At 41.5% G+C, this 13,454-nt stretch overlaps 1 protein-coding gene across 1 annotated transcript in view; it reads left to right on the plus strand.

The window, feature by feature from the left end:
- LOC110490072 (choline-phosphate cytidylyltransferase A) overlaps positions 1-12,928 on the plus strand; it is a 38,993-nt gene extending 26,065 nt beyond the window's left edge. The window contains exons 6-10 of the mRNA XM_090199020.1: positions 2,529-2,642; positions 3,730-3,808; positions 4,130-4,272; positions 6,596-6,784; positions 8,905-12,928. Of these exons, the coding sequence (XP_090055146.1) occupies positions 2,529-2,642; positions 3,730-3,808; positions 4,130-4,272; positions 6,596-6,784; positions 8,905-9,102 (723 nt within the window). The 3' untranslated portion in view covers positions 9,103-12,928. The remainder of the gene's footprint in view (positions 1-2,528; positions 2,643-3,729; positions 3,809-4,129; positions 4,273-6,595; positions 6,785-8,904) is intronic.
- Positions 12,929-13,454: the final 526 nt, after the last annotated feature.

The following is a 13,454-nucleotide window of genomic DNA, read 5'->3' on the forward strand; positions in this document are numbered from 1 at the left end:
CATCAATTAGCATAAACACCTTTAGCATCCATGCACAGCCTACAAGCCACTGATGCAGACCTTTTGGAATACCTACATTTTAGAAAGTCTAATAAATCCATTTAATATAGCCTACACCATCACAATGAATACATGTCTAACCCTCTCACCAGGCTCGAATTTGACTCTCACGATATTACCTTACGCAGAATATCTGAACAGCATGGGATGTTAGGTGAGAAGGACATCTCCAATAAGAATCCCAATTGTAAACTATCTAGGGTGATGACAACTAGGGTATTAACTTCAGATAGAATAATTATAGGTGTTTGTTATTGTATAATGATATGCTTTCCCATGCATTAAATGAAATTGAAACAGGAAATGACTCCACCAATGCAACATACATAATTGAAATTGAAAATGTATTATTACATTTTCAATGCACCACATCAAAAAAAATAAAAAATTATCCAAATTATTTCGAGCTTGCGTAACCCCGTTGGCATGCGTAGGAGCTAAAAAAAAATAAACGACAACACACAAGTCCAGAAGCACTACACCGTTGTGGTTACTCACTACTTGTAGATATTCCTTCAGCGAAGTATGGCAGTTCCTTGCAGGTTTCCTCACAACATCCACAGCAAGCACCGCTATCAATGCAGACAGTACTCCTTAGTTGTAATCGATATACCATGGAAACATGAACTCGTTAATCTTCCCTCTCGGTGTCGCACGATGCTAGGCTAACCTCGAGGCTGTCAAATACCTCCACGATGAGACGGTAGCTTCAGTCTTTACAAAGTCATTCTTAACAAAATTAATATAACTCTTATAAAATACAATCGGTATTTCCCTTCAAAACTCGGTAGGTATGGGTTTTGTTCTATTTTTAGCGTGATCTTTTATCATTTTTCTTCACCAACAGTCGTAATGTCCATCCTTTTCTCAATGTCTCTCCCTCCTTTTTTCCCCCCGGGTCTTCCGTTAACCAGGTCAACTCCCATTGGCCACAGCTTAGCAAGCGACCTTATTCATCAAAACTTAAAAGTAAACCAACCTATTCACTTGTACATTATCAATTAATTATAACAAATAAACTCAATAGAGTTTATGGAGGTAAACCCAGGCCCTGTATGTCCCCAGGCACCCTCATTTGTTGACTTCTGTGATCGAAAAAGCCTTGGTTTCATGCATGTCAACATCAGAAGCCTCCTCCCTAAGTTTGTTTTACTCACTGCTTTAGCACACTCTGCTAACCCTGATGTCCTTGCCGTGTCTGAATCCTGGCTCAGGAAGGCCACCAAAAATTCTGAGATTTCCATACCCAACTATAACATTTTCCGTCAAGATAGAACCGCCAAAGGGGGAGGAGTTGCAGTCTACTGCAGAGATAGCCTGCAAAGTAATGTCATACTTTCCAGGTCCATACGCAAACAGTTCGAACTACTAATTTTAAAAATTACTCTCTCCAGAAATAAGTCTCTCACTGTTGCCGCCTGCTATACCGACCCCCCTCAGCTCCCAGCTGTGCCCTGGACACCATTTGTGAATTGATCGCCCCCCATCTAGCTTCAGAGTTTGTTCTGTTAGGTGACCTAAACTGGGATATGCTTAACACCCCGGCAGTCCTACAATCTAAGCTAGATGCCCTCAATCTCACACAAATCATCAAGGAACCCACCAGGTACAACCCTAAATCTGTAAACAAGGGCACCCTCATAGATGTCATCCTGACCAACTGGCCCTCCAAATACACCTCCGCTGTCTTCAACCAGGATCTCAGCGATCACTGCCTCATTGCCTGTATCCGCTACAGAGCCGCAGTCAAACGACCACCCCTCATCACTGTCAAACGCTCCCTAAAACACTTCTGTGAGCAGGCCTTTCTAATCGACCTGGCCCGGGTATCCTGGAAGGACATTGACCTCATCCCGTCAGTTGAGGATGCCTGGTCATTCTTTAAAAGTAACTTCCTCACCATTTTAGATAAGCATGCTCCGTTCAAAAAATGCAGAACTAAGAACAGATATAGCCCTTGGTTCACTCTAGATCTGACTGCCCTCGACCAGCACAAAATCATCCTGTGGCGGACTGCAATAGCATCGAATAGTCCCCGCGATATGCAACTGTTCAGGGAAGTCAGGAACCAATACACGCAGTCAGTCACAAAAGCTAAGGCCAGCTTCTTCAGGCAGAAATGTGCATCTTGTAGCTCCAACTCCAAAAAGTTCTGGGACACTGTGAAGTCCATGGAGAACAAGAGCACCTCCTCCCAGCTGCCCACTGCACTGAGGCTAGGTAACACGGTCACCACCGATAAATCCATGATTATCGAAAACTTCAACAAGCATTTCTCAACGGCTGGCCATGCCTTCCGCCTGGCTACTCCAACCTCGGCCAACAGCTCCGCCCCCCCGCAGCTACTCGCCCAAGCCTCTCCAGGTTCTCCTTTACCCAAATCCAGATAGCAGATGTTCTGAAAGAGCTGCAAAACCTGGACCCGTACAAATCAGCTGGGCTTGACAATCTGGACCCTCTATTTCTGAAACTATACGCCGCCATTGTCGCAACCCCTATTACCAGCCTGTTCAACCTCTCTTTCATATAGTCTGAGATCCCCAAGGATTGGAAAGCTGCCGCAGTCATCCCCCTCTTCAAAGGTAATTGAATAATTTTTTTTAATCCATTTTGAATTCTATTCGTTCATACCCCTTGACTTATTCAAAATGTATTTATTTTTTTAAATCTCACCCATTTCATACAATGCCCCATGATGATAAAGTTAACACAATTTTTGTTTACATTTTTGCTAAAATATAGAAATTTAAACACACATCTCATTTACATAAGTATTCACTCCCTTAAGTCAATACCTTCGGCAGCGATTACAGCTGTAAGTCTCTAAGTGCTTTACACATCTGGATTGTACAGTATTTGTACGTTATTCTTTTAAAATTCTTCAAGCTCTGTCAAGCTGGTTGTTGTTAACTGCTAGACAGCCATTTTTCAAGTCTTGCCATATATTTTCAAGTCAATTTTAAGTCCAAATTGTAACTAGGCCACTCAGGAACATTCAATGTCATATTGTTAAGCAACTCCAGTGTATATTTCTGTTTTTGGTTATTGTCCTGCTGAAAGTAGAATTTGTCTCCCAGTGGCTGTTGGAAGTGAACCAGGTTTTCCTCTAGCCTGTCCCTAGCTCTATTCCGTTTCTTTTTAGCATAAAAAAACTCCCTAGTCCTTGCCATACTTGAAAATATGAAGAGTGGTACTCAGTGATTTGCCCTAAGCATAATGTTTTCTATTCAGGACATAAAGTTAATGTTTTAGTGCCTTATTGCAAACAAGATTTTATTCTGTACAGGCGTCCTTCTTTTTTCACTCTTGTCATTTAGGTTAGTATTGTGGAGTAATAACTACAGTACCATGTTGATCCATCCTCAGTTTTCTCCTATCACAGCCATTAAACTCTGTTTTAAAGTCACCATTGTCCTCATGGTGAAATCCCTGTAACTTATGTGACTTGTTAAGCTTATTTAGGCTTATTGACTCAAGACATTTCAGCTTTTCATTTTAAATTAATTTGTAAGAAATATATTTTAAATTCAGGCTTTAACACAACAACATGTGAAAAAAGTCCAAGGGTGTGAATACTTTCTGAATGCACGGTAGCTCTCCAGGAGGTGTGTTGGCCATCTCTCACTGTCATTAGTTCTGCTAACATTTTGTTTGTCTTACATTTGACAGATTGACTTTGTCGCCCATGACGATTACCCATATTCTTCTGCAGGAAGTGACGATGTTTACAAGCACATCAAGGCGGCAGGTGGGTATAGTCGCAACATTTAGTAAACGCTGCACCAGCAAGACTTAGGCCCAGTCCAGAAACAGACCCTAGCCCCTAGGAACTTGCAGTTGAAAGCATCAGATAGGTGTAGGCAATATGGTGAATGTTCTACTAAGCCTATCAGAAGGCTAAGTGGAGCAACTGACATATTTCTTATACCTATCAATTCCTTGTATGTTTAGAGAAAGTGCCACGGGTGTGCAGGGGCTAGGTTAGTAGCTGCTTCCGGGCAGCGGCTGACATTGATGCCGGTGTGGCTTTGCTGCATTGGGTTTAGCTGACTTCTCCCTTCACCTTCAGGCATGTTCGCACCCACACAGCGGACAGAAGGCATCTCCACTTCTGACATCATCACCCGTATTGTCCGCGACTACGACGTGTACGCACGCAGAAACCTGCAGAGAGGCTACACTGCCAAAGAGCTCAATGTCAGCTTCATCAATGTGAGTTATTCACCTTTTCTAGCAATGTAGTCAACTTCAAGGATGTATACATTTTAGACCATAGAAATGGATATCCCAATGGTTTGTTCATGTGTCAATGTCTTTCCAACTTTTCTTTTGAAAGAAAAAATTTCCCACTGGAGCTTGCATTCTAAAACAAGTGTAGAAAAACAGACTTTGACTTTAGTTCTATTTATTTTTAATTTGCAGTACATGAAACTTGCATTACTTCAACTGTATTCATAATTGGAGGAACTTGCTGTTAGAAAGGTGAGCCAGAAACCAGAGGGTTGCCAGTTCCAAATCCCTGGTCTGGCGGGAAGTGAGCGGAGGGTTGCTGAAATCAAATATTAGATGCCATTGCCTGGCGTTGTGCCCTTGCGCAAGGCACTTAACTCTCCACAACAACTGCTCCACGGCCGACATAGTATAGCAGCCCCCAGCTCCAACTTTGTTTGTGACTTTTGGAGGGGTTGGGATAAAGCAGAAGTCAAATCCGTTGGACCTTGTGTACAGTTGGATAAATAAAGTGATCGTAATCACCAGGACCCCTTCTTCCTTGTCAGTCAAAGTCTAAGTTTGATATTTCAGGCCAAAAATAACATTGTTTCACTAAACGGTACATTTTGTGGCCAGAAATGTACAGTTGAAGTCAGAAGTTTACATACACCTTAGCCAAATACATTTAAACTCAGTTTTTCACAATTCCTGACATTTAATCCTAGTAAAAATTCCCTGTCTTAGGTCAGTTAGGATCACCACTTTATTTTATGAATGTGAAATGTCAGAATAATAGTAGAGTGATTTATTTTATATATATATTTCAGCTTTTATTTCTTTGATCACATTCCCAGGGGGTCGGAAGTTTACGTACACTCAATTAGTATTTGGTAGCATTGCCTTTAAATTGCTTAACTTGGGTCAAACGTTTTGGGTAGCCTTCCACAAGCTTCCCACAATAAGTTGGGTGAATTTTGGCCCATTCCTCCTGACAGAGCTGGTGTAACTGAGTCAGGTTTGTTGGCCTCCTTGCTCGCACACGCTTTTTCAGTTCTGCCCACAAATTGTATATGGGATTGAGGTCAGGGCTTTGTGATGGCCACTCCAATACCTTGACTTTGTTGTCCTTAAGCCATTTTGCCACAACTTTGGAAGTATGCTTGGGGCCATTGTCCATTTGGAAGACCAATTTGCGACCAAGCTTTAACTTCCTGACTGATGTCTTGAGATGTTGCTTCAATATGTCCACATAGTTTTCCTGCCTCATGAAGCCATCTATTTTGTGAAGTGCACCAGTCCCTCCTGCAGCAAAGCACCCCCACAACATGATGCTGCCACACCCGTGCTTCACGGTTGGGATGGTGTTCTTTGGCTTGCAAGCCTCCCCCTTTTTCCTCCAAACATAACGATGGTCATAATGGCCAAACAGTTCTATTTTTGTTTCATCAGACCAGAGGACATTTCTCCAAAAAGTAAGATCTTTGTCCCCATGTGCAGTTGCAAACTGTAGTCTGGCTTTTTTATGGTGGTTTTATGGTGGTTTTCCCATGATGTCAAGCAAAAAGGTACTGAGTTTGAAGGTAGGCCTTGAAATACATCCACAGGTACACCTCCAATTGACTCAAATGATGTCAATTAGCCTATCAGAAGTTTCTAAAGCCATGACATCATTTTCTGGAATTTTCCAAGCTGTTTAAAGGCTCAGTCAACTTAGTGTATATAAACTTCTGATCCACTGGAATTGTGATACAGTGAATTAATTGTAAGTGATATAATCTGTCTGTAAACAATTGTTGGAAAAATTACCGGTCATGCTCAAAGTAGATGTTCTAACCGACTTGCCAAAACTATAGTTTGTTAACAAGAAATTTGTGGAGTGGTTGAAAAACGAGTTTTAATGACTCCAACCTAAGTGTATGTGAACTTCCGACTTCAACTGTATCTACAGGACTATAACAATAAAAAAAATTATACAGGAAAGCCTCATTTTACCTCTGGCATTCCTTTTGAATAAAGTTAGACTATGGCCTTGTTCGTATACTCTAAAAATGCATCCGCCTTTCATTCCTTTCTTTGTGATTTGCCATTGATCTGTAGTGTACCTCACTCACCTTATATCATTTGTTACCTCAAAGAAAGGGAGGAATGAAGGAAGGAGGCATTTATTAAGTATTCAAACAGGGCCTCAGAATAAGCACGATCAGTTTAGCCTTTTAGATCATAATGAATAAGATCATATGGACAGGTGGGGACCTGATCCTAGATCAGCTTTGTGGTTACGGACCTTGGTGTGCGTCTCAACATTGCCCCCTCCTCTGTCCAGGAGAAGAAGTACCACCTGCAGGAGCGTGTGGACAAAGTGAAGAAGAGGGTGAAGGATGTGGAGGAGCGATCCAAAGAGTTTGTGCAGAAGGTAGAGACAAAGAGCATCGACCTGATCCAGAAGTGGGAAGAGAAGTCCCGAGAGTTCATCGCCAACTTCCTTCAAATGTTTGGCCCAGAGGGAGCACTGGTGAGTGTCACTATATGCGTCCTAAATGGCACCCTATTCCCTATGTAGTGCACTACTTTTGACCAGGACCCGTAAGGCTCTGGTCCAAAGTAGCGCACAGTGTAGGGAATATGGTGACACTTGGAACAGAGCCTTTGAGAATGTCAGGGTGTGGGTCATGACCCAGGAGTTTTTCTTGACCCTGTGACTAGGCCCCAGTTATAGGGTGTTACTAGGGCCCCACGTGTTTCCTGGTCAGCAAAATTTCCTGCCTCCCTATTCAGGAGCAGCTAGGGGTCCCATTCTACCCAGGAAAGTAGGTTAGGCTAATTGCTTTGTTTTGTCCAACACCAATCAGATCTAGCCACTGTTCTGTATCAAGCTAGCTCAGTGAAGCTCCTCTGTCAGTTGCTATGGGTTGTTGTTTCAAATGTTCTATCCTTTTTGACACTATCCTTTCTCCCGAAGTGTGCATGGGTTCACTTTTCTTCATGTTGTCATGACGTAGCCCTTTTTGGGTGTGGATCGTGCCCCCCCTCACTCTCTCTCCTAAACCCAGGTATTGTTATCCACCTGGTCATGCAGAAAGAGAGGGTGAGAGCACAGAAAGAGAACAATGGACTTCATTTGGCCAAACTCCTAAATCCCCAAAATGGGAGAATTAAACATTCTTTCTACTTTTGAGAATGTGGGAATGATCCGTGGACTCTTATGTTGAGTGTGTTTCATTTGGGGATCTCATGAAGGACAGGGAACACACAACTGTATCTCTTAAAGTGTACATTTCCCAGCTGTCAGGTTTACATCTAAATCTTGTGAAACTTATGTGATTAAACATGAAACTATTTGTGAAAAGATGTAAAGTGATGTTGATGTCTAAATGAGAGCATGTATTTTCATATCAAGATTAACTAGTCAGTGGCCACACCCCCGTGAGCCCAGACATTACATTAGGCGTCATGGAACCACCCTTTTCAACTGAAACGTTTAAAAACCACTCCTGATTAAATTCACACCAGACCACGCAAACCAGTAAGCTAAGGTTGCAAATGGTTGAATATATGAGACCCAAAACATGCCGGGTGACGCTGGTGTGTGAAGTGGTTTAAACTACAACTCTACCAAAGGACAAGACTGTACCACGTGGATCATTGGCTGCTAGAAATGGTTAAACTCTGAGACTATCGATCCCTACAGAATAAGAGCAAATCTTAGACGTAAGATTTAGAAATTACAGCTAGAAATGACGTAAACCTAGGATGAGAATACAGACAACCGCCGATGTATCTATTCTATATCTATCTATTAGAACATTTCTGAATGGTACTCTGAAGTATCCATTCCAACCACCTACAACCAGGAAAGACTATAACTTCAATGAAACTTAACCAGAGACTCTGATGAACCCTACAGGACGATCGAGGATTTCAACAGAGAAGACAACAATGACGTACGGGCGTAAATATATATACATTGCAATTATTCTCGAATGAGTGGCCGTTCATGTGCAAAGGATTAGCATTTCAATTAATATAATTATAGACTGTGTAATGAATCCGTTTCTTTCCAGCTCTTTCTCAGTCTACCAAGCTGTCATATTGGCTTAGCCCACTAGAGACTTTTCCATCATTGTTAATAACCAATATCTACTGTTTGTTATTTATTTCTGTGATTATTTAGTTAGTAAATAAATAATTAAGTCAATTTTGTTTATTGCTGATGCATAATTTATGCTAGGGTTCATGCAGATAACCAATAATTTTACGATGTTCAGATGAGACTGATAGAAAGTAAGGAATAATTAATGATTGACTGCTATTGATATAAAATATCTTCAGATCTTTAAGAGTGGATTTGGGAAATAGCTGCTCTATATAAACAAATACTTTCGTGGTGCCCCGGATTCCTAATGAGTTAGTTATTGTCTGATTAATTTAATCAAATAATTAAACGTTAGGTAATCTATTTGAAAATAGCATGTCATCTCATTTAACCATACTAGAGACACAACAATGTATTTGAAAATAAATGACTGGTAGAATAAGAAATATGATGGAAACACCCTTGTGTAGCCCATATTGGGATGCAGGATCTGTCTTTCAATATCTTTCTCTTTCATTTATTCTCTTCTCCCTCTATAGAAGCACATGCTAAAGGAGGGCAAGGGGCGGATGCTGCAAGCCATAAGCCCCAGGCAGAGCCCCAACAGCAGCCCGACCAGAGAGCGCTCACCCTCTCCGCCGCCCTCCTTCCGTCTGCCCTTCTTCACCAAGACCTCCCCTCCCTCTTCGCCCCACCACCTCAGTGGAGCAGACCGCATAAGCGAGGATGACGATTAGGAGCCTCCCTCCATTCCTTTCTCTCCCTGTGGCTGAGATGGTGCAGGTTAGGGTTAGGGTAAATACCATTTCATTTCAGTCAATTTATTGAATTGAAATGGAATTGACCCCCAGCCCAAGTGCTCACAAGGAATTGATAATTCACATGCTCTTGAATTAGGATGCCATGTTGCGTTTTTTTCCTATCCCGCTCACATTACTGGTTATCTTTACCAGGCCTCTAGTGTCAGTCAGGCCTTTGTCATGTTTAAAGGAAACCACAACACAATAGCACAGGAAGTTTAATCATAACTTTCTGTAAAACTGCTGTTCTTCGGGGTCACAGTGTTGTTATACACAAAATAGATTTTTTAAATGTTTCATTTATGATGTATAAAATGAACATGGGAAGGTGTCAGCCAATACGGGCGTGAGTGATGGGACACTCATTCGCTCACAAATTACTTGCATGTTCTTCCGACACACACACTACTATGGATTTGCCATGCTAAATCCATAGTAGCGCCAGAGAAAATTGAACAAGTGATAACCGGTACTTTCTGTAAATAATATCTTTCTACTTTCCAATTGATTTCATTCTGAATTTTCCTTATGGGAGTCACATGAAGTAATCGCTTAAGTCGTCTGGATTTTTAAACTTCTCTGGTGAAAGCATAATTCACATGGCACGACAATGGGTAAGAAGCTATTGAATCTACTAGGGGTTAACCATCGTACCGGAGTGTACGGAGCCCCTTCCCTGTTTCCCAGTCTAAAACTAGCCGGCACCTCATACCAGCTGTCTGCCTTTTTATCCCATAACAAAAGCTGGTTTCAAACATGGGGAGGGAGGGGACATGGGAGAGTTTCCTCCAATATGAAGCAGTAGAATGCCATCCCTCCTCCCCCTCCCTCTAGTGATCACGCTACAGGAGCAACACAGCAGCCTGTTGTTATCAATGAAAGACATAGTGAGCCTCCCTCCCCTCATAGATGCATTCTCTTCAACTGCCTCCACAGAAAAAGACCACTTGGGTAGAAAGAAAGCCTTGTGCAGAATTCCGAATACCCCCATAGCCACCTACCACCCCTTAGGGCCTAGGCACTCCTGTAGATCTGAAAGGATGGGATAGCTTTTGCGTTCTGGCTGGGTGGCATTTGCACTGTGTTGGATACACCTATTCAGTCCTTTTAGGCCTAGGACACACTGAGGTTGTACAACTGATGTACAATGCATTGGACTCGACAGTTGTGATGCAATGGATATTGTTTTTAACGGAAACGTTTAAAATATTGTTGTTTGGTGTCTCCAGAGTGGTTGGGTAAATATTTGTGTGCAGACAAATGCATAAAAATACCTGTTGTATCAAATGCGTTGTACAACCTGATGTGAACTAGGCCAGTAGACCTACAGGTGGCCTAAGGCTGTTCCACTTGCTCAGGAGTGAAGTTCCACTAGGGACAGATCTAGGATCAGCTTCCTCTCCCAATACACACTAATCCCATTAGTGGAGAAAATGCTAAACTGACCCAAGATCAGGGGAAACTTGATCCATTCTGCTTAATAACCTCCCGACTCTGTAACTGTAATTAGGTTGATCGAGGACTTTTGATTACATTGGTCACCTGATTAGTCACCAAGTTGAGTTGTTTTATCCTTGTATTTTGTCATTTACTTTTATTTAATATGTACTAAGTGTGTTGGTTTGCGTTAAAAGAGATCTACTGTATGTACTTTCATCTTGTATAGATGTCATTTTTGTATACCTCCTGGAAAAACCTTCTGCTGATTTTTCTTATTTTTTTGTTGTTGTAGAAAATAGTAATTCCACTAATCAGTAATTCCAAATGCATTGCGCATCTCTACAACTTTATTGCAATAGATTCCAAATAATTGTTTTGGGGGGGTGATTTATTAGATTTTTTTTCCAGAGTGCTGATGCTATGTCTAATCAGAGCTGCATTGTGGCATTCCTCCCAGACATTATTTTTTTTCAACAGAATTAATGTTTAAGCTTAGCCAGAGTCTGTGGTTATTCAAATCGTTATATTGTGAATTGTATTCTCTGAAGCAAGCAACTTTAGGCACTTATACAATAGTATGTGAAATATTATTCTGCGTTTACACGGGCAGCTCAGCCCGATTCTGATATTTTTTTCACTAATTGTTATTTTGACCAATCAGATCATCTCTGAAAAAGATCTGATGTGGAAGAAAGATCAGAATTGGTCTGCCTGTGTTGTGTTCAATTGAAATACTGTAGAATTCCATTCATTCCTATGGAGGACTGCTCCTACTGGGGAGTGCCAATATTGCCGACCTGTGGCTTCAAGGCCTCTCAATGGCCAATATATGGCATCTGCAATCCAGGCTTTGTACAGTGCATTTGGAAAGTATTCAGACCACTTGACTATTTCTACATTTTGTTAAGTTACAGCCTTATTCTAAAATGGATCAAATAGTTTTTTCCCCTCATCAATCTACACACAATACCCCATAATTACATTTTTGCATGTTTATAAAAAAATAATCACATTTACAAGTATTCAGACCCTTTACTCAGTGCTTTGTTGAAGCACATTTGGCAGCGATTACAGCCTTGAGTCTTCTTGAGTATGACGCTACAAGCTTGGCACACCTGTATTTTTTTTCTCTGCAAATCCTCTTAAGCTCTGTCAGGTTGGATGGGGAGTGTTGCTGCACAGCTATTTTCAGGTCTCTCCAGAGATGTTTGATGGGGTTCAAGTCTGGGCTCCTGCTGGGCCACTCCTGCGTTGTCTTAGCTGTGTGCTTAGGGTCGTTGTCCTGTTGGGAGGGTGAACCTTCGCCGCAGTCTGAGGTACTGAGCACTCTGGAGCAGGTTTTCTTCAAGGATCTCTCTGTACTTTACTCCGTTCATCTTTCCCTCGATCCTGACTTAGTCCCTCCCACTGAAAAATATCCCCACAGCATGATGCTGCCACCACCATGCTTCACCGTAGGGAAGGTGTCAGGTTTCCTCCAAACATGACGCTTGGCATTCAGACCAAACATTTCAATCTTGGTTTCATCAGACCAGAGAGTCCTTTAGGCTGTCGTGCCTTTTACTGAGGAGTGGCTTCCGTCTGGCTGCAGATATGGTTGTCCTTCTGGAAGGTTCTCCCATCTTCACAGAGGAACTCTGGAGCTCTGTCAGAGTGGCCACCTGGTTGTTGTTCACCTCCCAGACCAAGGCCCTTCTCCCCCGATTGCTCAGTTTGGCCGGGCGTCCAGCTCTAGGAACAGTCTTGGTGGTTTCAAACGTCTTCCATTTAAGAATGATGGAGGGTACTTTTAATGCTGCAGACATTTTTTTTGTACCCTTCCCCAGATCTGTGCCTCGACACAATCCTGTCTCGGAGATCTACAGACAATTATTTTGACCTCATGGCTTGGTTTTTCCTCTGACAACTGTGGGACATTTATATAGACAGGTTTGTGCCTTTCCAAATCATGCCCAATCAATTGATAATTATTTGCGTCGTCATTATGTGTAAATTGATGAGTAAAAACAATTTTTTCAATTTTAGAATAAGGCTGTAACGTAACAAAGTGGAAAAAGTCAAGGGGTCGGAATACTTTCTGAATGCGTTGTGTGTGTAAAAGCAGCTCGTTACTGCTTACATTTGTGTTTTTGCTGGTCACCAAAATGTTTGCATTCCAGTGGCAGGCTTATGAGGGCCAACACAGCATCCTCCTGTTTTTAAATGTCCTCATTGTTTCTCTGCCCTTTAATCGGCAAAGGAAATGTCTGTCTTGTCATGAACTGTCAACCTGTTGACTACTATCTGTTATAACAGGACTAAAATAAATATGAACAAAGAAAAATACTCAATTTTGAAGTAAAATCACTTAGACCACTGTATATTTATGTTTGGCAATGTGTTGTTGCATATTTCTTAGGTGATGGTGGTGCATAAACAGTTCTGGCAACCATTCCTTGTTACACAGGAGGGAAAATATATACCAAACAATTTAACATGGTAGAAAAACAGGCAATAGTACTCACTTCAATTGCAGTTTTTACATGTTGCCTTAAATATTAAAATGAATAACATTGACATTTTTCACTGATCTGCACATCCTACACCACATTTTAAGTGAGACAAAATCTAGACAGTTCTAAAATTAACTTCTGCTTGAATGCATACGTATCCACCCCCTTTGCTGTGGCATCTCCGTGTGCAACAATATTTGCTTACAATATAAATACGTATTTATTTTAGAATAAATACCCATCTTTGTAAGGTCCTTCAGTTAATGGATTTCAAGCAAAGAGTTAACCTCAAAGCTACCCTGGAGCTTTCAGAACATTTCATTAATACATTTGTAGGCAGGTACAGATTAGGGGAGG

Source organism: Oncorhynchus mykiss, chromosome 15 (assembly GCF_057628025.1).
Source record: "Oncorhynchus mykiss isolate SJ-2025 chromosome 15, ASM5762802v1, whole genome shotgun sequence".
Classification (NCBI taxonomy): Eukaryota; Metazoa; Chordata; class Actinopteri; order Salmoniformes; family Salmonidae; genus Oncorhynchus; species Oncorhynchus mykiss.